Source organism: Quercus robur, chromosome 5, assembly GCF_932294415.1.
Source record: "Quercus robur chromosome 5, dhQueRobu3.1, whole genome shotgun sequence".
NCBI lineage: Eukaryota > Viridiplantae > Streptophyta > Magnoliopsida > Fagales > Fagaceae > Quercus > Quercus robur.
In genome coordinates, this window is record NC_065538.1 from 29,395,066 (window position 1) to 29,420,841 (window position 25,776).

General features: G+C 35.4%; 1 protein-coding gene across 2 annotated transcripts; it reads right to left on the reverse strand.

Moving 5' to 3' along the window:
• Positions 1–2,713: 2,713 nt before the first annotated feature.
• Positions 2,714–25,507, reverse strand: LOC126725728 (uncharacterized). 2 transcript variants are annotated; one of them, XM_050430593.1, is made up of 11 exons: positions 24,973–25,507; positions 24,038–24,106; positions 21,564–21,656; positions 20,939–21,060; positions 19,736–19,931; positions 16,256–16,431; positions 15,842–15,974; positions 12,981–13,141; positions 8,650–8,741; positions 8,430–8,526; positions 2,714–3,117 (listed from the first exon to the last, which is right to left on the reverse strand). In XM_050430593.1, exons 1-11 carry the CDS (start codon positions 25,267–25,269, stop codon positions 3,072–3,074), a joined length of 1,482 nt encoding a protein of 493 aa, XP_050286550.1. In that variant the 5' UTR covers positions 25,270–25,507; the 3' UTR covers positions 2,714–3,071. The 2 variants fall into 2 exon arrangements, with proteins under 2 accessions (XP_050286550.1, XP_050286551.1); XM_050430594.1 differs by having other exon boundaries at positions 15,842–15,971; positions 24,973–25,505.
• Between the last annotated feature and the right edge of the window lie 269 nt (positions 25,508–25,776).

Here is a 25,776-nt window from a genome sequence, read left to right on the forward strand (position 1 = left end):
GCAGCCCATGGCTGTCCACACAATGACATCTCATCCTTTGCATTTCAAAACGCAACTTTTTTAGGAAAACACTTTTTGAAACCGTTACCAAACGCTTAAAGCCGAAAAAAGCATGTTTTGGTTTCTAAAAGCCGAAATGCACACTATATTACTTTGACTTTTACCCTAGCATTGACTAAATACTTTTTAATGTGCAATGCTTAAAGTGACCATCCTATTTTTAAAACCATGATTATATAGCTTGCGAGTTAAAAACTTAAAAATTTTCACCATCTTCATTGATATGAATTAGCTATATGATCATTCATGTAAGTCAATTATAGGATAGATGTTGGTTTGATCTAAGGACATAAATAAAGACATTATAAATGAAATCTATTGAAGAAGAAGAAGAAGAGACAACTGATGTGAGAGAAAGATCAATCTTAACCCAGTTTCAAATGTTCAACGAGTTGCAGACTCAATGACTCGCCAGCACTGCCGCTCATTGTAGCTAGCATCCCGTCACTATAGTTTTTCTACGTGCAATTACAAAACAAGGCCGAAAGGTTAATTGGGCTATGAACATCATCGTGATGGATATCAAGTTTGTTTTGAATCAGTTCCAATGTTAGTCATAACTTTGCTTGTTGGGCTTCCTCCAATCCTGTTTCCCTCTCTCATCTTCCTTCTTGACATGGAGTAGGACGATGAATAAGTCTCTTTTTCGTTTGATATTTCTTAACAAAATGTTTTAAAGGAGACCAGTTAAAGGTTTAAGGGCCATGGTAATTCTAGCTTTGAGGCTGAACTTATTAAGTGGATCCTAGATGATGATATGTTTGATAATCCATATGTTGAAACTTCTTTTACTAGGAAGTAATAATAGATGCGGGTGCATTTTTAGCAAGATGGATAAAGCTTTGTTTGATCTAAATTGGCTCATTGCTCACCCTAAAACCTTGGTTGAATTTCTTCCTCCTGGCGTATTGGATCATGCTGCCTTCTCCATTTCTTTTGCCTCAAAAATATAAGTTTGACCCTAATCCATTCAAGTTCTTTAATTTTTTGGACGATCAGGAGGGCTTCCTACAAGTTGTGGCTTAGGTATGGAATCAAAGGGTATTGGCACTTCCATGTTCATTCTTTTATCAAAAATTGTTGTTGAAACCCAAGCTCAAAGAGTTCAACCACTCCAGTTTGGGGTTTAGCTCAAAGGTTTAAATCTGTTAAGGCCCAATTGGATGCTACTCGTCGATTTATTAAATAATCCTGGGGTTGAAGAGCAGCAAGCAGCCAAAAAGGGAATCACTCCATTTGTATCAATCAAGTAGTAGAGTAGAATAAGCTTTCTTCAAACAAAAATCAGGGGTCTCTTGGTTTAGATTGGGGGATCAAAATAGTACATATTTCCTTAGTAAGTTAAAGCTAACAATTTGTCATGCAAACCACAAATCTAATAAGATTGCCAGAAAAATGCAGTCAGGTCTGATAGTTGTCTCGTAATATATTTTTATCTATTTAGAGATATACTAACCATCCTTTGCAAAATCTTTACATTTCGACATCTTTGATGCGGTACTTACTATAACTAAAGTTTGAAATTGCAGGATAAGTTCCTTTCGGATATGACCATGAACTTAAAAACAATCTAATGCATAATAGATAGGCTAGTGTTGTTTTGTTCTTTGGGTAGGTTTCCATTGTGTAGAGGAATTGTTATGATTTGTTATTTTGAATGGGGAAATATCCTTTCACATTTGTTTACATCCACTATTTTAACATTAATATCCACAATTGATACAAAATTTTCTGCATTTTAAAAATGTCCACATTTTACCAAATGTAAAAGGAAGTAAAATAATGGGCGTGAAAAAACGGATGTAAGTATAAAACCCATTTTGAAACTACCTTGGTGATTTCATATGGTGGCCTCTGGCCAGTGATGTGTGTTTCCTCACTGGATAATTGTACACGTATGTAATAAACAAACAGAGCCACCTCAATAAAAACAAATTTTCTTTGGTAACAATAAAAACAGTTTTGGCGTCTATGAATCACAATCACCCTAAATTTTGCTAGCAGCCAGAAAGAAATCCCAAAGATTTTCCTTCACTCTATGAATTATAAAATGGGATGACCAGGGTGCACCACATAGATCATTATTTCTTTTTAATTATCGGATATCATACATTTTATTTTTAAAAATCCTTGAATTAATGAAACAAAACAACTAATAATAAACTGTTCACAGAAACCTAACATAACACCGAAGGTCACACACAAAACAAGTCGGGAAAATCTTCCTCCCTAAAATTTTTAGTTGTGCTAGAATACAGCTAGTGCAGTCTGCAGATTCAAGAAATCAGAAGATCACTTATCAGAGATATATTGAAGATGGACCGGTTTACATTTAGAAAAATTTCTATGCGCTCTATTTTTTCCGTTCTCTTTAGACCTCCAAAATTCAACTTGTAATCTAGCCAAGAGAGAGGCCAGTTATAATCCATAAACTTTGATTTAAGAAAGAGAAACCTCAACTTCGTAAATGGAGGTTTCTATGAAGAGCTGTCCATAAAATCATTCGAACATTAAGGGCAAACTACTACACAGGAAGAAGACAAACTCCTATCCATCCAAATTATGAGTTATTGATTTGAAATAAGACATCAAGCCTGCAATTTGTTAAATATAATGGTCTGCATTTCCAGCAATATATTTATTATAAAAGAAATAACCTTAACTGATGCAAGAGGATCTTGCTTAGATTGACACTGAATTCCAAATGAATTTGAACATGTACTTTCAATTTTGAACTTCATTTCCTAGATTTTGCTACCCTAACCAACTCATAAGATACAGATCCAATTCTTATTAATTTTCCAAATAACAAAAAATTACAAGTAAAACCAATAAAAGAATATCCACTAGAGTGAAATTTTATCTCTGTTGTACAATGCGGATATGTTTTGATAAGATATGGAGCAAATAACTGGATGGTTCTTTGGGAGGTAGAAAAATGAGCCCAATTTGGTTGGTTCACAAGACAAGCGTCAGTGAGTTTGGACCAAACCTAATAAGATGTATCAAGACTAGAGATTGTCTTTCAGCCATCTTAGAGTTCCATTTGCAACAGACCTGCATGTTCCACAACTTTTAATTAATACTATATACTATAATGATGAAGACAGAATTAATCCATAGAAAGAAGCCTATTGAATACAAAAACACAAGCATGAGAGAGAGACATAAGTGTAACAATAAGTGCAGCAAGGTAACAGCATGCCACACTTATGTAAGCGTATAGATTCACTTGTAAGATCTAGTGATGTTGGTATACATAATATCTTTTCCTGGTCCCTACAGTAAGGACCATTGAGGAAAATTATGGGGAGGTTGTTTGGAAGGACTTTTTTCAGAAAGTTCTTGAATTTCAGTAGCTCGGTAACATAAAACAGCAATTAGGTCTTGGTGAGTCTCTGGGCAGTAGAGTCTCAATGGTCTCAACATTAAAATAAAATTGATTGTAGTCTGAAAAGCCCAAAACGTTAAAAGGGGCTCACAAACTCAAACGAAGTTATAGTGGGAAATATGGGCCTCATAGAGTAGCTAAGGTAGCCTAAAAAAGTAAACCCAAAACAGAGCTAAATACTTGTGCCACACTCAAGCCCTTTGCTGGCAATTTTCAGCATAAAATAGAGGCTCAGATTAACCCCATAAAAATCCTGTAAGTCTGAAAGACATGATGGGAAAGATCCTTCTTTCTTAAAGTTTTTGAAGGATTAGAACTCAAAATGGCTGCATATTCCTCCAGTTGGAGAGGTAATGAATGCTGATGAGTTGGCAAGTAATCTCAGATGCTGTGTCTTATCTCCTCCAATAATTTTCTTTTGGAAGCTCACTTCAAGGCATGGCACATTTGGTATTCCATTATAGAGAGCATACACAAGAGATTGACTGGCTGGAAGAGTCAGTAGACTCACTCTAATCTAAAAGCACATTTTCTAGCCTTTCAACGTATTTCTTATCTTAATTCCAATTGCCTGTAGGAGTGGCAAAAAGGTTGGAAAAAAAATCTAGGGTAAAATGGGAGAGGAATTCAAATTCCACTTGGAATGTTTGTTGCACTCCAATTTGCAATGGAGGATTGGGGATTAAATAGCTATGCTTTTTTTATCAACCTTTGCTAGGAAATGGTTGTGATGCTATGGGATAGAAGAAAATGCATTATGGAGGAGGGTGTTAGATTTAGGCTTTGTTTGGTTGGAGGGATAGAAAATGGTGGCCTGATGGAGGAATGGAAAAGTGAAGGGATAGAAAAGATTTAGTTTTCCCTAGTGTGTTTGGTTGGGAGAATTGAAAAACTCTATTTGTTTAGTTTAAAAGAAAATGAGAGGATAGAAAATGTAATTTGTATAAGTTTACTCTCATGCAACTATTACATGAAAAAAATATAGTTTGTAAGCCAATGAAAAAGGAACCAACGCCTAATAGGACAAGATAGGCAGATGGGTAAATTCTCATCTAAGCCCCTCTTCTTCCCCCATTTTCTCCCCAATTCGGAGAGACTCCAATATCACCCCAAATGGTGGGCAAAGGAAGAAAACACCCATGCTCCACCAAAATCATCCCCCTCTCCCTCCCAACCAAACACACAAATCACCTCTATTTTCTCCTCTCATTTTCCATCCCCCACAAATCACCCCAACCAAACACACTTCAAGTGTTATTGGAGATGCAATATCCTATTTGAAAGTATAACATTAAGGCAAAGCCCAAGAATAAGGTTCCACGGTAGTTAACTAGGTTTTATGTTTTATTTGTTTATTCACGAATCAAATCCTTCCTCTTTTGAACCCTATGGGCCCATTTGGTAGCAGCACTTGAAAACTGGTTTGTGTGATTCAAATGCTGAAAAACATGGGTTCCATTTTTAAGTTACATGTTTGGTAAGGGAACTCAAATAACAGTATTCAACAATTCTCACTTTAGGTGATCTAAATCACCTATTTAGAGAACTCTCAAGGAGTAGTTTTCAGTTTTCAAGTAACAGTTTTAGGTGGCATTGTTGTAAATAATGTAAAAACCGTGGGACCCACACAAACTGAGTTATTGAGACAGTACCTAACGAATTTTTTTTTGGCATTTTCATTCATGATCTCTCCTTCTCTCTCTTCATCTCTTCTCTCAGACTGTCATCCCATAGCAACAGACCTCTCTCACTTCTCAATTTCATTCTCTTACAGCAAAAATTCCACAAAAGGCAGAGGAACACAACCACATCGCCAAATATCGACCTACGTGACCTCCATTGCATGGATCCAACCTCCACGCCTCATACATCCCTGATCCAGCCCCCATTGCACAGATCTAGGAAAAACTAGGAGGATAGAGAGCTTCCTCTCAGGACAGTCTCATACATCCCTGATCCAGCCCCCATTGCACAGATCTAGGAAAAACTAGGAGGATAGAGAGCTTCCTCTCAGCTACTGCCTACTGTCCAGTCCCCTAATCAATCAAAAATGAAATCAAATCCAAAAAGAAAAGAACTCTTGGCTATAAATAAAAGAGAAAGTAGTAGAGAGAGCACTGGGTAAAGCCACCACCATTGTGGCTCACAGTGGCTGATTGGTGGAGCCATGGAGATCCGGACATCGGAGCTTGAGAGAACCAGGTAGAGATAGGGGGGAGCCACCTCGGAGGTGGCTGCTTGTGGCAGCAAGTGGAGTTAGGATTTTGACAGAAGGAAAGATATGAGATAGAGAGCAAAAGAGCTATGAATGGGAGAGAGTTTGAGAGTGGAGAGCTTAGAGGGAGAAATTGGTTTTATGGGAGGGAGTGATGCCTCTAGGGAACAGCTGCTGTCCATAAGGTTGGTGTTGTCTTGTTTTCAGACTTTTACGGGTTTGAAGGTCAATGTAGGGAAAAGCGAGATTGTCCCTGTTGGGGAGGTGAATAATCTAGATGCTTTGGCTAATATTCTGCATCGTAGAGTGGGCAGTTTGCCTATGAAATATTTGGGGATGCCGTTGGGAACTTCTTTTAAGACAGCCTCGATTTGGAATCCTATTTTGGAGAAAATGGAGAAGAAGCTTTCTGAATAGAAGCGTCTTTATTTATCTAAGGGTGGTAGGCTCATGTTACTAAAGAGTACTCTCTCAAGTCTCCCAATGTATTTTTTTCTCTTTTTACTATTCCTAAAGCTGTAGCGGCTAGATTGGAAAGTATTCAGAGGAATTTCCTTTGGGGGTCTTCTGAGGGGTGCTTCAAATATCCTTTGGTAGCTTGGGATAAAGTGTGTTTACCCGTTGAGATAGGTGGTTTGGGGATAAGAAATGCGGTGCCGTTTAATCAAACTTTATTAGGGAAATGGTTGTGGAGATATGGTCATGAAGTTACCCATCTATGGCGGCGTGTTATCTCCTCAAAATATGGCGAGGGTCAAGGGGGGTGGAGTACTAATGTTTGCAGGAGGTCTCATGGGTGTGGCCTATGGAGAAGCATTAATGAAGGATGGGAGATTTTTTCTAAGCATCTATCTTTTGTAGTGGGTGAAGGTACTCGTATCCGCTTTTGGCATGATAGGTGGATTGGTGACACTACTCTAAAAGATCTCTATCCTGAGCTCTATGTGTGTTCAGCGGTCAAGGATGCTTGTATCTCTGAGGTTTTGTGGATTCCAGAAGGGGGTACTGTAAGAGTGTGGAATTTAACGTTTTATAGAGCTTTTGAAGATTGAGAGTTGGCTGCATCGTATTCTCTACTTCAGCTCATCCAAACTCGTATTCCTCAGGGTACTACGAGAGATACCCTTTACTTGCGGCTTAAAGGGGATGGTAAGTTTGACACTCGGTCTTACTACCTTGCGATCTGGGGTGCTTCAAATTCTTTGTTTCCTTGGAAGGGGGTTTGGAAACCAAAGATTCCTAAGCGTGTGGCGTTCTTTTTGTGGACTGTTGCACATGGTTGGACCCTCACTTTGGATAATCTAATGCTTAAGGGTTGCCCTTTGGCTAATTGGTGTTGTGTGTGTTGTTGTGATGGGGAGTCAGTAAACCACCTTCTTCTTCATTGTCCTGTGACTCATTCCCTTTGGACTTTTATGCTTCAGGCCTTTGGTATTCTTTGGGTTATGCCAGGATCAGTGGCGGGTTTATTATCTTGCTGGTATCAGTGGCATGGGAAGCATAACTCGGACATTTGGAACTTGGTTCCAGGGTGCTTAATGTGGATTGTGTGGTTGGAACGAAATCGTCGTTCCTTTGAGGACAAAGAGAAGACGTTGGATGAGTTAAAGTTTTTATGCCATCGTAGTCTTTTGGAGTGGTCTCGTTGTTGGGGTTTTACTGATTGTTCGTCTCTCTCTGAGTTTTTGTCCTCCCTTAGCTTAGTTTCCTGATTACCCTTGTTCATCATCATGAACTTCTTGTATTTCTCTTTTTTCTATCATTTATAAAAGTTTTCTGCTAACCTATCAAAAAAATGGGAGGGAGTTTTCTCTCTCTTTGTATAAATAATAGTTAATCTGCTGTTTATGTCATAAAAGTTACACACTTTTTCTTAAAAATACATACTCATACCAAACACCTAATTTTGTGTTTTTGGTTTTAAAAAAACTTCATAGAAACAAATTACTAAACACATTTTTTTGTAATATGAGTACTCAAAAAATGTGTTATACTTTTTAAATCACAGTTTTCACATTATTTTGGAAACAAAAAGCCAAACACTCTACTAAACAAGCCCTAACCAATTTTCTAAAAAGGTTCTAAACCCAAATCCACAAATTCTTGTCATCCTAAACCCACCCACTACAGCTGCACAAACAAATTTCCCAATTTGTCTTACATCAACTACTTGGAGAGCTGCTGTTCTGATGAGATTAAGGACAGATTAGAAGACTATGTGACAGCTTCTCGCACTTTATCATATATGTTGTAGGCGATGGTTCTAACATTTTTTTTTTTTGACATTATCTGTAGGATGGTGAGATTACTCTCAGTGAGAGATTTCCTAATCTTTTCTTCATTGCTAGGAATGGAGATGTTCAGGTAGTGGTTTATCTAGAGAATAGAAATTGTTGCTTTTATTGGAATCCTCTATTCATCAAGCATTGCATGATTGGAAATTATGGCTCAATTATTGGATGACATATATGCTACAAATATTTGTTGTGGGGAGGAAGATAAATTGGAACCGATCCCTTCAAGAAAAAGAAAAAAAAAAAAAAGGATTCCAAGTTGTAACAGATGAAATTTGCGGACATAGTCCCAAATATTAAAATAGAATAGCTCAAGGATGGTAACAGATGAAGTTAATTCCCGGTATAGGATCATAGCAAGTAGTGGTAACACTCATTAAGATTAAGTATATAAATTGTGTGTGTGTGTGTGTGTGTGAGAGAGAGAGAGAGAGAGAGAGAGAGAGAGAGAGAGAGAAAGGATTATTACCCAGCAAACTCTTTTAACTTATTCCATACATCATTTTGGTCTACTGATTCTTCCTTTTTTTCTGCAACATTTTCCTCCTGATATTCTCTACTTTTAACTGCAGAAGTAAAATATAATACTGAACTTAAGGCGCTAAGCATATATATGCACTTGAGTACTGCCGGATAAAAAAAGGGACCAAAAAAATATTCACTCACAAATTACAAATGCAAATACTTACGTGGTGACTGAGTTTTAGGACGAGTTCGTGAACGGCTGCTGGTAGTGGTCTTCATCAAAGCCAGTTCTTCAAGCAATTCACGCTCCTTGGCACTGCAAATATGGGCAAAAAGTGGAATATAAATTTAGAAAACGAGCACAAATTCAGTCAACTGAAAAGGAGGAATTTTTCTAATTTATCAAAAGAAATTGGAAAAGATTATACTAGTTTTTTTAATTACTCTTGGCACTAGCAGCCATAATGATGAAGGGCTAAACATGTATCTTAATTTGAGTCAAGACACTCTGGTTGTCTAACATAACCAAGATGGTTGGGGTTCAAACAACTACAAATTGATGGACGGCCCAAAAGATACTTGGACCCAAGGCCAAGAGATACAGATGATATTCTAAAATTTCCAGCAAGCTTTGGTGATGCAGGAGGCAGTAAGAAGAAAGATTTCCTATATTTTATTTGATTTTACATATCAAGGGCAATTTTATAATTTCCTAATATTCTAGGATGGGCTGTGCTTATGGTCTATTGGGTCTTACTTTAGTTTTATTTTAAGCTTGGTTATTTTGTTTGGGTTTAGTAATAAAGCCCAAGGAGTCTGAGTCCAAGTCTTATTAGGGTTTTAAGAAATCCTAGTTCAACTAGATTAGGTATTAGTCCTCTATTTAAAGAGTTATAGTACTTTCTATTGAATTGATTAATAATGAATGTTTTCAAAATTTAAGAGCCATAAAGCTTTCTTTTATGGTTTGTGTGATGCAACTTTCTCCGAGGTGTGATGCCAAGGAACCCTAGGTGTGATGCTTAGAAAGTCTAAATGTGATTCCTAAAATTTATCTATTTTCTTTAATTTTACTATTTACGGTTACTGTTTATGTCACTATTCACAGCAATCCAAATCTTGATTTTCACCTTTGTTTTCATTCCAAGACCCTACTAATCCTTGACCCTTCGGAATCCCTATAATCCCTATTATTTTCTAGCTTATTCCCCACCAAAACCTAACCCAAATTCTTCAAAACCCAAGCTATACCAGATTTGCCCTGGTGTTCTAAATCAAAGTTTGTTGTTCCCCCTTATCCTACGTCAGTTTGGTATCAGAGCCAAAAGTTATTGAAGGAAAAGATCTAGAAGCTAAAAATTCTGATGTAGCAACAGAAGCTACCTAAATAAAACCTGACCAGCCTATAGAAGTGCCTCAAATTGCAGCAGATTTTTCCAAAGATTGCACTAACTTTTCTTTGAAAGATTTATCAAAACCCTTATGTCCTATGCATGAGTACTCTACTGACTTTGTCAAAGGTACAAGTTGTCTAGTTAGCAGCATAGGGGATGCTGAGTTGAAGATAGATGCAAGTGATCAAGGGAAGCTTGAAGTAATGCAACAAGACTCGAAAGAGATGGAAACTGTTGATGAAGTAGTTGAAATTGAAAGGGCAGATCAAAATTACAAGGCAGAAGTGAAGACTATAACACCCAAAGCATCTTATTCCCAAGTTCATGTTGCTTGCCACAGTAGGGTTCTATTGCCTACACCAACTTTTCAAGATATTGATTTTGTCATTCCTGAAAAGTTTAATGGGTAAATTGAATTGGTGGGTGTATCATTATCATCATTGCTGCCACAAACGAAGAAACAAAAAGAAATTCAAATTCAAAGTGTTTTTTCAATGTCGAGGATGCACTTCAAGAAACCAAAATTCTTTTTACTTCAACACTTCAAAACTCGAGGTCAAGTTTTCTCCCACCAAGGGAGAATGATGCAAGAGGCAGTGAGAAGACAGATTTCCTATATTTTATTTGATTTTATGTATCAAGGGAAATTTTATAATTTCCCAATATTCTAGGATGGGCTGTGCTTATAGTCTATTGGGTCTTACTTTAGTTTTATTTTAAACTTGCTTATTTTGTTTGGGTTTAGTAATAAAGCCCAAGGAGTCCAAGTCCAAGTCTTATTAGGGTTTTAAGAAGTCCTACTGTCCTAGTTCTTTTTTTTTTATATAAGTAATCAAAGAAATATCATTAATGAAAATAGAAAGTAAAAAAACAAGTTGTTCATGATGAAGAACAACAAGAAAAGGATAAAACAAACAACAAATAAGAGGGAAATCATGAAACTAATCTAAAAGAAAGCATAAACTTAAAGAGAGAAGAACAATTAGTTAAAACCCCAACAACAAGACCACTCAAAAAGACTACGCTAGCATAAAACCTTTTAACTCTTCCAAAGTCTTCTCAGTGTCCTCAAAGGAACGACGATTTCGTTCTAACCAAGCAATCCACATCAAGCAACCTGTAATCAAATTCCAAATATTTGAAGTATGAAAGCCATTGATGCCAACAAAATAACAATCCCGCCACCAATCTTGGCATAACCCAATGAATACTGAAGGCCTGAAGCATAAAAGTCCATAAGGTATGTAACAGGACAATGAAGAAGAAGGTGGTCCACCGACTTCCCATCACAACAACACATACAACACCAATTTGCCAAAGAGCGACTCCTAAGCATGAGATTATCCAAAATAAGAATTCGACCATGAGCAACTGTCCACAAAAAGAAAGCCACTCACTTAGGAACCTTTGGTTTCCAAACAACCTTCCAAGGAAACAAAGAATCATGAGTTCCTTGAATCGCATGGTAGAAAGACCGGGTGTCAAACTTACCATCTCCTTTGAGCCACCAACAAAGAGTATCACTCATTTCACCTCGAGGAAAACGAGATTGGATAAACTCAAGGAGAGAATAAGATGCAGCTAGCTCCCAGTCTTCAAATTCTCTATAAAACCTTAAATCCCAAACTCTAACAGTACCCCCCTCCAGAAGCCACAACACCTCAGAAATACAAGCGTCCTTGTCAACTGAACACAAGTAGAGCTCAGGATAGAGAAATTTTAGGGTATTATCACCAATCCACCTATCATGCCAAAAGCAAATACGAGTACCTTCACGCACTACAAAAGACAAATGCTTAAAAAAGCTCTCCCACCCTTCATGAATGCTTCGCCAAAGACCACATCCATGAGCCCTCCAACATGCCTTAGTACTCCACCCCCCTTGACCTCACCATATTTTGTGGAGATAACTCTCCACCAAAGATGGGTAACTTCATGACCATACCTCCACAGCCATTTCCCTAATAAATCTTGATTAAATGACACCACATTTTTTATCCCCAAACCACCCAATTCAATAGGTAAACACACCTTTTCCTAAGCCACCAAAGGGTATTTGAAACTCCCCTCGGAAGACCCCCAAAGAAAGAAAATTCCTCTGAATACTTTCCAATCTAGCAACCATAGCTTTAGGAATAGTAAAAAGAGATAAAAAATACATTGGGAGACTTGAGAGAGTACTCTTCAGTAACATGAGCCTACCACCTTTAGATATATAGAGACACTTCCACCCTGATAGTTCAACTAGGATTAGGTATTAGTCTTCTATTTAAAGAGTTGTAGTACTTTTTGTTGAGTTGATTAATAATGAATATTTTCAAAATTTAAGAGTTATGAAGCTTTCTTTTATGGTTTGTGTGATGCAACCTTCTCCAAGGTGTGATACCAAGGAACTCATAGGTGTGATGCTTAGGAAGTCTAGGTGTGATTCCTAGAATTTATCTATTTTCTTTAATTTTACTATTCACGGTCACTGTTCACATCACTATCTACAGCAACCCAAACCTTGATTTTCACATTTGTTTTTTTTGATAGGTTTGATTTTCACATTTGTTTTCATTCCGAAACCCTACTAATCCTTGTCCCTTTGGAATCCCTATTATTTTCTAGCTTATTCCCCACCAAAACCTAACCCAAATTCTTCAAAACCCAAGCTATACCAGATTTGCCCTGGTGTTCTAAATCAGAGTTTGTTGTTCCCCCTTGTCCTACGTCAGTTGGATTTCACAAGCTGAGGTTTAGATTTGAAGCCCTAAACAATATATAGAAAGAAAAAGAAGAATATATCAAATATGAAATTATATTTTCTCTATGAAACAGCTTAAGCTCCTAGTTACAGCATATATGAATAATTTTTTGAAGTACTTGGTCTTAAGTTAATTGGTATTTTAACTTGGAAAGAAAAAGGAGTGAAAAAAATAAATTACATAAATAGAAATTAAACCCACATAAAATTCACACACAGTTATAATCAAAAACACATAAGACCAAGCTGCTTCTATGACTAGAGAAAAAGTGAAAAACCTAAAACAACACATAAAATTTACACCTTGAAAGTTAAAAACATAGTATCAAACCATGATTTTTCAAAAACTTTAAAATCCCCAAGTAGTTGAAGGTCCCTAGAGCCAATTCCTTAAAGAAACAAAATATCTCTATACCTGACACGATTTGGTATAGTAACTTTAACTGTAAATAAGTGGTCACCACGGATCGACGGTTTATTCAGTTTTGGTGCACCTTTCTTTGCCAGGACAAGCACATCCCCAGGTTGGGTACCTGGTGGAATTTGTAATTCAGTAACTCCCTCAACTGTCTTTACCTGTTTAGATGTTAGAAGTTCAGTTAATCAACTGCGAACAAAATACCAACAAGAATTTTTTTAATTTTTTTGATAAGTAAAAATACGAACAAGAAATTGAGAGGGGAAAAAAAGAAAGACTCCAATGGCCCATAAATCACAGAAGGTAGTAACAAAAGAATGACATAACAAATAGTAGAACAAAGGTATTGATGCATTTGGCTACATTCTGACCATCCACCATAAGATAGATGTGTAGTTCAGATTATGTAACATCATTTCAGACAGATTCAAAAGGCCTTTGAAATACTAATGAATTTGTGTGTATTCTGCAATCACTTTATGCTATTGCAACCAACATATGTTCAGGTTGGATATACATTAGAAATCAATGTCCTGTTCTGGCTATCACATATACAGCATGATTCAGGTTCTAATATTCCTACTTATTTAAAAAAATGGTTAATTATACTTTACCCACCTGTAGTTTGGCCCATTATAAAAGTGCCTACCATAATTTAAAAAGCGTCACTTTACCCAAAAAAGGTCACCTGCGTTAAACTTCTGTAACCCACCTCGTCCCTTTCAATTAGAAAAACACTTTTAGGTTATAAAACGTAATAGAAAATGGATCTAAGCCACTCTCCACGAATTCCTTCTCTATATATCTTAGAAATCCAATATCACGACCCAAACAACACGCATATAGAGCACATCTTCATCTTCAAACCCTTGCTCTAAATTAGCCCTTGGGAAAGTTTATGAATTTTGTGAGTTGTGCTGCTTAGGGATTTGGTTGAATTAATTAGGTTTTTGATAATTGGGAAAAGTTTGTTGCGAACCAGACATTAGGTTTGAACCAATTTTCCAACAACCCAAAAAAAAAAAAAAAAGCTTTTTCAGATTCTTTAGTTCCTGATGGGGAGGCACTGAGGCAGATTGGCACTGTATTTCAGGTTAGAAGACAAACTAGTATATGGTTCAGTCTATCCACAACCTTCTTCGTTTCTGGTTTACTTGGGACTCTAATCAAATTTATTTGTCTACTTAGATCCACTGAATTTTAAAATGAATAAGTTTATATGGATTTTGATCTTCTGGAGATGTCAAAATTAGAGTAATTTTTTTGTAAATTTATATCAAATCTAGGGTTTTTCTTTAGTGTTCTCGAGCCAAAATATAAGCAACTTCTATTATTTTTCAAATACCCCTTTCAGATCTTGCTTTCTTTGATTTTTTAAGTTCTTAACGGTGAAAGGAGCGAGGTGGGTTACGGAAGTCTAACGGAGGTGACCTCAAGTGGGTAGAGTGACACTTTTAAAACCACGGATAGACACTTTTAAAACAAGTCAAGGCACAAGTGGGTAAAGTGCAATTAACCCTTTAAAAAAAATAACATTGTATGTCTCCCTATAATAGGTTAAGTTCATCTGTCCTATCCATATCTACCAACATTGAACTCAGTTGAACAAGATTCATCTGACTGAAATAGTAGCTGGAGATTCCATGCAGTACTGGTAGGAAAATAGTAGGTTAAATCAGGCAAAAAGGTATCATCAAGGGCTAAGCTAAAACACATATTAATAAGTTTGCTGCGGAAATCTGGTTGGACATGAACCAAGTGTTGTGTAACAAAAACAAACTAAATCGGCTGTCATCTAAGAGCACCTGAAAGGTTCAGCAGCATACATGCAAGATGCATTTTTTTGCTATAACAAGTTGGTCAACAATAGACAAACAGTAAGGGACCCTGGTTTTTTACAATTACCATCAAGGAAATTAGAAAAACTTCAAGGTTTGGGCAGGATTGAATCAAATCATTAGATGAAGAAACTTAATTTCTGCCACTGTAGTACATTTCTAGTGTACTTGAGTTGGCTATTTTTTAATACAAAGCTCTTACGTTATTTATCCCAAAAAAAAAATCATTAGATGAAGAAAGCAGTAAAATACAATATTTGGTATATATTTGTCAAACAGTCTAATTGAATTGAAAGTGATGAGCATATAAAGCACTGAGTTGCTGACTAAGGAAGCACTGGAAAAGGCAGCACAGTAGAAGGTGCAATAAAAGCAATATCTAACAAACTAATCAAGAATAACTTGGTCAGCAACAATCTCAAATCTGAAAAATTCATAGAATCCCTTTTGTTTCAGAATAAGCAGTCCTCTTCTTTTCTTTGTTTTGTTTTCCCATTTCCCATTTCCCATTTTTGATAAACAGTCTTCCTCATTAAGTTATGTTTCAATGATAATAAGGTAGGTCATGGGTACCATGTGACTGGACATGCTTATTCACAAATTCAGAGCAGAGTGAAGGGTTTACTTGAAAGGCTTTGTGCCACTGATCTCTTTTTTGTGAATGAGCTTATTCGTAGTTTTAACAACTCATTGACATTTTAGAATAAACAGGTGTTATAGATATCAAGGCTAAAAAGCTTCTTTTACTTCATATTTCATAGTCAGACTATGTTTTACTAGGCAGGATCCCCAGATAATTCGGTCATGAGGACAGAAGATCAGCCCAGCAGACAGAATGCTAGATCCCATCCCAGTTCAAAAAAATATTTTTTTTTTTATTGACTTCAACATTTATTGTAATTTCATTTCATGTTCTTAAGAAAAGCTCACTGCTTAGACTACCTCCCTTGTGTGGATATGACTTCAAAATAAGTGCTTCATCAAAATAAAAGCAATACTTTTGGGCTCATACTACTTTACCTTAACAACCGCCCCCAATATGGCATCTAGATAACTGATAGATACTGTTGAGGAGAGATTTATGCCATCTCTTTGAATTCCTGATATCTCTTCAACATCAAGGTATACATAAAGATCCCCAGGAGGACCACTGCTGAAACAATAAAACCCATTACTGAGTATATATTTCTTTTGGAGGAAAAGAGAGTAGATAAGGGAAAGATGCAACTGAATAGCAAAGCAGGCCACTCAATGGTTGAGGGGAACACATAGCTCATATGTCATGTCATATATAAATTTGCTAGACATATCAATGGCAAATATCTACCCTCTCACATGTAATAAGACAATGAATTGTAGATTCTTTTCAATGATTTACCAAAGAATCTTCCCAATGAGGATTACAAATGCTAAAATCAAAATTCAACCACATACCCTCTTGGTCCGGCATCACCCTCTCCAGCGACTCTAAGGATACTGCCCACACTAACTCCGGGAGGAACTTTAACTTTGATATTTTTCTTAACACGTATACGTCCTTCACCCGAGCATTTCCGACAGTATTCAGAAATAACTTCACCCTCCCCACCACAATTTGGACATACAGAAACCTAGTGTTAATGGAAACATAAGTAAGTTCAGTGTAGAAGGAAAGGTAAGTAGCAAATTATGAAAGAGTAATAATAAACCATAAAGAAAGTATGCAAAACAAGAAACTGATGAAAGATGAAGTTGACAAAACACGCAGTGTATTTTTTTTGGTCTTCTGAGTTTTGAATGATACAAGATCTTATAAACTTTAGCAAAACAAATCAGTTCTTGTTTCTAGAAGCTAACAAATAGAGTTTTTTTTTTTTTTTCAATGAATTATAATAATAATAGTAACAGAAAGATAAGTACGTTCAGTGTAGAAGGAAAGGAAAGCAGTGAATTGTGAAAGTGTCAATAAACACCTCCTCTATATATGAATCAATAAACCATAAAGCAAGTTTGTAGAATATGCAACAGATGAAATATGAAGTCAACTAGCCACCCCATGTGTTTTTTTTATGGTCCTTAGAATGATACAAGATCTCATTAACTTTAGCATTGCAATTAGGTTCTTGTGGAAAAGAATACATGTGACTAACCCTAACTAATCTCACTAGGAAGCATGGATACGGGTACGACACATAAATTTTTGAAAAATTAGGACACAGGTACAGTGGGGATACGTATATTAATTAATTAATTAATTCCATATATATAGTTCAAAGCTTATAAAATTTGTTTTTTATAACAAAAATATTAATTTTTTAAAAATAATTGTTAAAAATTCTTTTAGAAGCATATTTAATGCCTAGCCACTAATAATTTATACATGTGTCTACTGTCTACCAAGATTCGGGATGCTTTGAATCCCAGTTTTCCTTGGAAGGGCATCTGGAAAGTTAAGGTTCCGAAAAGGATGGCTTTCTTTTTGTGGACAGCAATTCATTGTCAAATCTTTACCTTGGAGTCTCATGCTTTAGGGGTCTCTCTTTGGCGAATTGGTCTTGTATTTGATGTTATAATGAGGAATCTGTGGATCATCTCCTCCTCCATTATCCTGTAGCTCACTCGCTCTAAGTGCATATGCTTCAAGTATTTGGGATCTAATGGGTCATACCAGGCTCTAACGAAAGTTTGATGTTTTGTTGGAGCCACTAGCTAGGAAAATTTAGTTCAGACATTTGGAATATGGTTTCTAGTTGTATGATATGGATTGCCTGGACGAAAAGATATCAATAATCTTTTGAGGCTACTGAGGTTGCGTTTGGCATTAGCTTAAGAAACTAGCTTTTTTTACTATTCAGCTTATTTTTGCTACTATTCATGGGTCCCATTGCACTTTTTGGTACTATTCATAGGTCTTACTGTACTATTTCAGTTACTTTTTAGCTTTATTTACAGTACTTTCAGCAAAAAGTTTTCAGTTTTAGCTAAATAAGCTATTCCCAAACAGATTTTGAGAAATCACTGGTTCAGTTACGAGCTTTATGCTAGAGAACTATTTTTGATTGCTGGGGTTCTTCGAATTATTCTTCTATCATAAAGTTGCTTTCTTCTCTTAGAATTGTCCCTTGAGTTCTATTTTCTTTGATATTGTTTCTTTTTTTTTCGTGTTCACCATCATGAACACCTTGTATTTTCCTTATCCTTTTTTTTTTCATCTTGATTGATATTACTCTTATCACTTATCAAAAAAAAGTGTCTACTGTCTACCAAAATAACAAAAAAAGAATTGTAAAAAGTTGCAAGTTTAACTACATAGCTTGATGGGTGGTGTGACTTTAACTCATAAAAGACAAATATTTGAAAAGCACCTATTTAGTATTTACATCTTTTGTTCACGTGGGTGGGTGGAGAGAAATAAGCTCTTCACATGTGAGGCGGAAAAATCAAGGAAAAAGGGAAAGAGGGGGAAAATTGTAAAAGATAAATAGATCTAAGAATCTGGGCTGCTAGAGGGACGTGAGAAGAAGAAGAAGTGGGAGGAGATTGGTGTGAAGGTACAATGTGTTTCAGCAGTCTTTTTTTTTGGGGGGCATGTGTCCCCGACGTGCCTGTCATTTTTCAAAAAATTTAAATAATAAAAAATTAAAAATAAAATAAAACGGCTGGGACATGTGTGCAGCCATGTCCAACGCATGTTTTGTGTCCCATGCATGTTGGACACAAACATGGCATCCCAAATGCTGTGTCCGTGCTTTCCAGCTAATCTGTTCTGGATCCATAATAATAATAATGTGCAGAAACAGGCCAACCCATTATAGAAATAACATGTAAAAGCATGAGAAATTGTATGGAAAATACAAATAACCCAAGAAATTTAGAACCAAGAGCCTAACAATTGCATCAAAACCTAGTAAAATAAAGCCATTAGGATTCCCTCTTTTGAGTCATCCAAAGATACTTTCTATTGATAATTCAATAGTTGCAATGGGGAGGAGGGATTTAGTCCCTAGACGTCTATGCGGGAAACACCAAGAGGTGGCAGTAAAGCAAAAAGGCTCTTGGTGAGTCATATAAAGATTCTTCTTGCCCTCAAAAGACCTACTGTTTCTATCCAACCAAATTCTCCTCATTTAACATGGAGGAATTGATTTCCAAAAAAAACTAAACCTTCCCCACTACCAATAGTCCAAACTGTCCAATCCTAAGGAACAGACAAGTCTACAACAGTTCCCAGCATCATTCAATCAACAGTGAAGAGAGAGAATAACCACCACCAAAAGAGTGAACAATCAAGCTGTACAAAGATGTTGATCGACATATTCTCTATCCCTTTTCACATATGCACCATCTAATAACAAACTTTCTAGTCTCTTAACCAGTAAATTATTTGCTCTAAAACACTGCTCAAAGCAGTAAGCCACAGAAAGAAAAGAAGCACTTAAATAGGAATCCCTGCACAGAAAATTCTTCTCCAAGAAAACTTACTCTAAAATACAAAACACCATAATTCTTTTCACTTCAAAGATATGATTCATACTTAGTTTTTCCATTTCTGATTTTCTCCTTTCTGTTTGTATCTCTTCTTGAGTTACTTGTATCCATTTTAAGTTCAGAGTGATCACCATCATGAACATGATGTCTTTTTCTTGTAATAAATCTTTGATTACCTATCCAAAAAAAAAAAAAATTGATTCGTACTTAATTTCCAACACTACATCCTCTATGTACTGCATTCTGGGACATTATATAAAATTGAAAAGAGTGCATCAAATTCCATTGCAACGCACCACCTGATCCTCCCATGTAACTAGCCACCAAGCCTTTATTTCTCACGTGAATTAATGGGTGATTTTCAATATTTAAGTCACTATAGAAATTAGAAGATCAGGAAGCAACCCAAAAAAAAACTGCAGTCAGAAACAAAGAGTGCTTAGATACCTGTGAAAACATGCCAAAAGGTGTTTGCTCAGTTCTCATTACTTGACCCCTCCCACCACAAGTTGAGCATATCCTCTTCTTGGAGCCTATCTTTGCTCCAGTACCAGTACAAACTTCACATGTTTCCAGATGGGAAAGCTCAAATTCTTTTTCCGAACCAAAAATAGCCTCAGAAAATTCTAAGATGATATCATAACTGAAATACAATTGAACCATAGGTCAAATCAAAGTCTTCAATAAACTGTAAAAGAGTAAATTTTCATAATGTGACATTACAACTATAGAACAAGAGGAAATGGTACATTTCATAACATAGAAGACAATTAACCATAAAATGTTAGATGAATATTACAGGCTATAGTAAGAAATGATTTTATATGAATCAGCATCTTAACTCAAGCATGGTCTATTTAGTAGCATTGAGGCGCTATAGATATCCGATATCTTCATTCATAAATATTTAGTGGAAGGTTGTCCCGTAGGGTTTATTAAGGACCTTAATATGCTCTTGATATTTTCTATCCCAAACTTTCTTACAAGCCATCAATCAATGATAGAAAATAAATTATTTGATACTTATACACATTAAAATTGAGAAAGATCTTCTCAAGCACATCTACCTGCTGTCACTGTTTTCAGGATAAGAAGGTCCTACCCATTATTTCAAATAGTTCCTGCTTGATTTAGCTTTTCTTCATCTTAAAAAGAGCAAGTACAGCTTTTTAAAGCCTCATCTTTTTCATGGTACAATTGTACTTTTGTCTAAATTATTTTTTTTAACAAAATAAAACAATGAAAATAAGGTGTTCTCCCCCTAACAGTTCATCAAGTCGAGGAGTGAGGCAGGGGGTACCCTCGGTTTTGTAAGTAAATTACCTAATTTACCCAGCTTTTTTTCCTTTATAAAAAAATAAAATAAAATAAAAAGGTCTTAAATCCAACTATCGTATAATCATTAGTTTATTGGCAACAGAACCAGTCAGTAAATTAGTTATATTTCTCAAGCTAGTGGCTTAAGAAGCTTCGGTCCAAAAAATAAATACAGATTTGAGACCTAAAAATAGACAGGCTACATCAGAGGAGACTAACAATACTTTTGCATATTATTTCTCAAGCAACTAAGTAACATTATTGTTGAGCTACTAAGAATGGTAATCAAAGACCAACTTGAATCTTTCAAACAAAATTCAAACTTTTACTCACCGTATATCTTCACCCTTAGTGACGGTACTACGACGGCGTGTTCTGAATCCAGCTGGGTCCATACCACTAAATCCACCCATGCTTGGACCAAAAAATGTTTCAAATAAATCAAAAGGATTGGTCTGCAAAAAAAAAAAAAAAAAAGGACAGTCAAATCTGTAATAAGTTTTTATACAAATTTATTATCCGAATATAAAAATATAAAATTGGAAAAACAATTCAAACGTGTTTTCTTAGGTTTCAATAGGAAAAACAAACTTTCAAGAGAAAATATGAGACATCACAACAATGAAACCTTTAAAGCAAATTCATCTCCTATAAGCTAACAAGATTTTTATGTTTTTTTACAAGTAATATTGAATGAGGAGATATGTCATAAAGACGGGATGTGTAAGCAACACTCTTCTATAGTTAAAGCTTTGAAAACATGGTAAGACATCCATCAACCCCCCATCCCCCTTCAAATTTTCAAATTATGGAAAATGAACAAATGAGGGTGCGTACTGCATATTACCCAACAATGTCAATGATATGCTTGCTTGTCAATGTTTCAAGAGTATGCCATCTTCCTAATTCATTATTTGCAACATAAAATTATAAAATGAAAGTACAATATATGCAGTACCGTGTAAGCATTTGATGGTCCGCCCACTGTGCTCTTAACTCCAGCTTCACCATATTGATCATACAAAGCCCTCTTTTTATCATCTGATAGCACCTGACAGTATTGTACTTCAGAATTCAAAAGACAATATCATAAATATATTGAAATTTTTTTATTGAAAAAAAAATTGCAGTAGTCAGATAACAGCTGTCATAGACAGAAATTGAAAACTCAAATAACAAGTCCACAAAACATTGTTATACATGTCCATGACTCAAATGACAGTAAACAACGAAAAACTTATGGATGCTTCAGATGAAAGCATTGAAGAGGCAAGACACAGCCAGAAATGCATTGGATGCAATACTGGTGAGATTATGGCTAGAGGCAAGGCTATGGTCATGGAAATAAACAAACCTTTTATGTGAAACATATTCTATAGCTTCAAAAATTTTATGGAGACTTTTTTTGCATGTATCTACACAAGAAAGCATTTACCTTACACAGAGATGCAGCGATCTACATGCATATGAATACTTGAGTTCAAACAATGTAAAGATGGAGCTGGGATTCTGGGAAAAAATATAATCCAGGCCCAATTAACAAAACCCCATGGAAACTCAACACACAAAATTCAAAAAGTACGCTTTTATATGGAACCACATTTATGTGGTGTTTGAATCGAAGAGTCCAATATACCCTTTGGCATCCAAATTCCTAGTAATGTGATTGCCTAGGAACGTAATGATGCCCATGTTTAGTTTGACAAGATTTATGCAATTATGAGATTTTTAAGTGTGACTAATTCTTAGGAATTCTAAAGGATTGCATTTTTTTTCCCATTATAATTTTTATTGAAAATACCAATAGTGTTATCTTTTTAAAAAAAAAAAATATATATATATATATATAATAAGGGCCATAAAAAAGATAATAAATGCATCACATGAATCCAAATAAAGAAATTTAAAGCATAGAATAAACACATTAAATTGCATAACCATTGCCAAACTGATTAGCTTTTCCCCAAAATAAAAATGAAGAAAGAAAAGGTTATTAGGATATAGCATAAACCATTCCCAAAATTGATTCCAATGCATAACACCTTGCATTAACAAAAATAAACTCTTTATGCCCTGTTTTTGTAAATGAAGATTGATTAGATGTGTGGTTAGATTGATTTTTTCAGAGGAAATAAGTTTAATACTTCTTGGCTTATAAAAATTTGAATACTTTCATAATCATTTACCTATCTAATTGAGGTTAGGTTTTTTTAATAAAGTGAGGCTAATATTGTCAATTATTAAAAAAAAAAAAATTATAACTTTCCTCAACCTTAGGAATGTGGTCACTGGCCAGTTTGGAGGAAATATCTATTCTCCTAAATGTGAGGTTTTGTGGGTATTGGGATGCCTGTGGACATTTGAATTCCTTGAGCTACTTACAACCAAACAAGGGAATACCTAGGAATCCTTTTAGGAAATGATTCTTAGGAATTTTAAAAGATGATCCAAACCAAAAGCCACATTAAGGAAAGCTAATAAAATTAAATTTTATTAAAATTAAGAAACAAGGCTATAAAGTTCCCTAACCTAGACTTTTTTTCCAATTTATATTAGCATGTTATTTTACATTATGAGCTATGGTGAGGGACTAATTTATTAACATAAGGAAGCAATTTGCTAATTAGAGTTATTTCACTTATTTTTTATGCAAGTTGTTAAGAGTTATTCTTGTTATCTTTACATATTAGCATGTTATTTTACATTCTAGTAATTAACCATAAACCCTAATATAAATAGGTGCTAAGGTGAGGGACTAAAGTCTCTCTCATATTTTAACCCAAATATCTCATATTTTAAAACTCAAGTAAGAAGTTTCTTTAGTAGGAAAAAACTAATGTAAACTAGGAGCATACAAGAGAGCCCTTTACAGAAATACAGTAAGGTTTAATACATCCACAAATCAATAAAATGTACAAAAACCCCATCCATAACAGTATTTTTGTACAATGAATGCAAGACAACAAATTTGATCTCTTGTTTTCTTTTTGTAAGTAATAAGATCTTATTAAATAAGAGGAAATGCTTCCTGTACACAGGAAAAGCACACAAAATTCTAGAAACCGGATCTGATCTCAACATAAGACTTCTCAAAACCATCATAAAGCTTACAAGGTCAAACACTATATGTCTTCTGATAAGTCACCAAAGCCTAACCAAAGATTCCATTCCACGTATCAGATATAAACACTAATGGGTGCACCTAGTTCATCTTTACATCTTATATGTTCTGGTAGAAATTGCAAGAAGCATAATAATGAAGGATGGTCCATAGAAATTTATTACTGACTAAAGCTACCTATGGATGGACAAAACTGCTTAGATTGGAACTGCAAAGTTCATCACTAGCTTCAAAGATGCAACAAATATATTGCTTTAGTAAAGATGAAATCAAAAAGAAATAAGTGTCAACTTTTTTGTTCTCATTCATACCTCATATGCAGCACTAATCTCTTTAAACTTTTCCGTTGCTCCAGGTTGCTTATTGACATCAGGGTGGTACTTGGAAAAAAAAAAAAAAAAACGAATGGTAAAAGTCAGGATTGAAAGGAATTGGATCAAGAATTATGTACAAAAAAATGTTCAAATATCCTCTGGTATTGAGGGCTTATCAAATGTATCGTTTTAAGTGCTCATAACTAGAAAAAAAGAAGTTAGAGAAAAAATTAAATTTAAGATAAGCAAATAATTCTGCTCAACAAGAATCAAAAGAACACATATCTGATTTGCTAACACATTTATTAACAAAAGGAAGCAATTTGAAAATCTGATCAGTCCAGAGCACATACAACAGCGGCATTCACCTTCCCACACACTAAACTACTTATCAAGTATAAGAACAGTATATCATTTATGTTATTGCTGGCAGACTGGACAGTCTCTGGTACGAAACAAATATCGGAAACCAAATTTCTTGGCCAACATAGGAAAATCACCAATTACCCCAAAATCAATCACTGGCATTATCTTTTTAAGAAGTAACTAAGCTTTTTATTAAAAGGGCAAAAAAAAAAAGAAAAAAAGAAAGGAATATTCCAGTACACAGGGACTATAATACTTGAAGCACAAACATTCCATAGTTTCACAATTTACAAAATTATCAAAAACCCACCAAGGTTTTCAAAAAAGAAACACATTACATAGACACAAAAGTCTATAAGTCCTGTTTGGTTGCAGAGAAAATAATAAAAAATGAACAAAGAGAAAAACCCAGAAACTCAAATTATAATTCTTTTCTATGATAATTCAGAAACCCAACTCTAATTTTATGTTCTTCTTGGCAACCAAACACAATAAACTGAAAATAGACAATATGTTATAAAGAAAAATGGAAAATGAAGAAAGACGAATTAGAATTGAGTTACTACCTGGCGAGCTAATTTTCGATAAGCTGCCTTGATTTCTTTGCTACTAGCAGACTTGGGGACCCCAAGAGTGGCATAGTAGTCCCCAGAAGCATTAACCACTGTCCTAAACCGACCCGAAGAGAATCTACTTGTATCGAATTTGGAAGAAGAAAAAGAAGAAGATGAACAAGAAAGAGAGACAAAGTTCTTGTGGGACCGAAGGTGGGTCCCACCGAAGAAAGAAGAAGAGGAAGATGAAGAAGAAGAAGAAGGCGGGAAGAGAGAAGGTTGGGGTAGTAAGAGAGAAGTGGTGGCCATTGAATTGAAGTGAGTGTGGTGAAGAAGATAAAGAGTGTAAACAAAGTGTTTGATGAAATTCCTATGAGAAGAAGAAGAGTAGGAAGAAGTGGTGAGAAATCTTGAGTTTGTTCATAGTTGGGGAATGAATGAATGAACGATGATGGAATGCGGAAGAAGGAAAAGGTAATTTGGTTGGATGAAGAAAGGGGGGATGGTGGGGCTCTGTATGTAGCAACCAAAAAGATGTGTGGTGTTACTTGCGTTCCAACACGTTTAAACTATTATTAAGTTTTACTATCCTTTATTTTTCATTTCCTAAAGTTGTAACTTGCTTTTTTACCCGCTGAACCTCTTTTTAGTCAAACTAAAGTACTTTGAAAAGAAAAACCCCATTTCACCGTATGAGTAAACTTGAAGATATCATTTTCAATTTAAAATGTTTCATGAACACAACTGACCAAGAATTGGGATCCACTTCTTTAGTTCTTTATATGTATAAGTTTAAATAAACCTAAAAACTAAAAT

Excerpts from the sequence above, each read along its gene's own strand:
- LOC126725728 (XM_050430593.1), bottom strand. The coding sequence starts at position 25,269 with ATGGCCACCACTTCTCTCTTACTACCCCAACCTTCTCTCTTCCCGCCT. Across the intron at positions 21,061-21,563 it reads GACCATCAAATGCTTACACG|ACCAATCCTTTTGATTTATT; the intron begins GTACTGCATATA and ends TTTTTTTTGCAG. Across the intron at positions 3,118-8,429 it reads AAGTTAAAAGAGTTTGCTGG|GTCTGTTGCAAATGGAACTC; the intron begins GTAATAATCCTT and ends TGGAACATGCAG.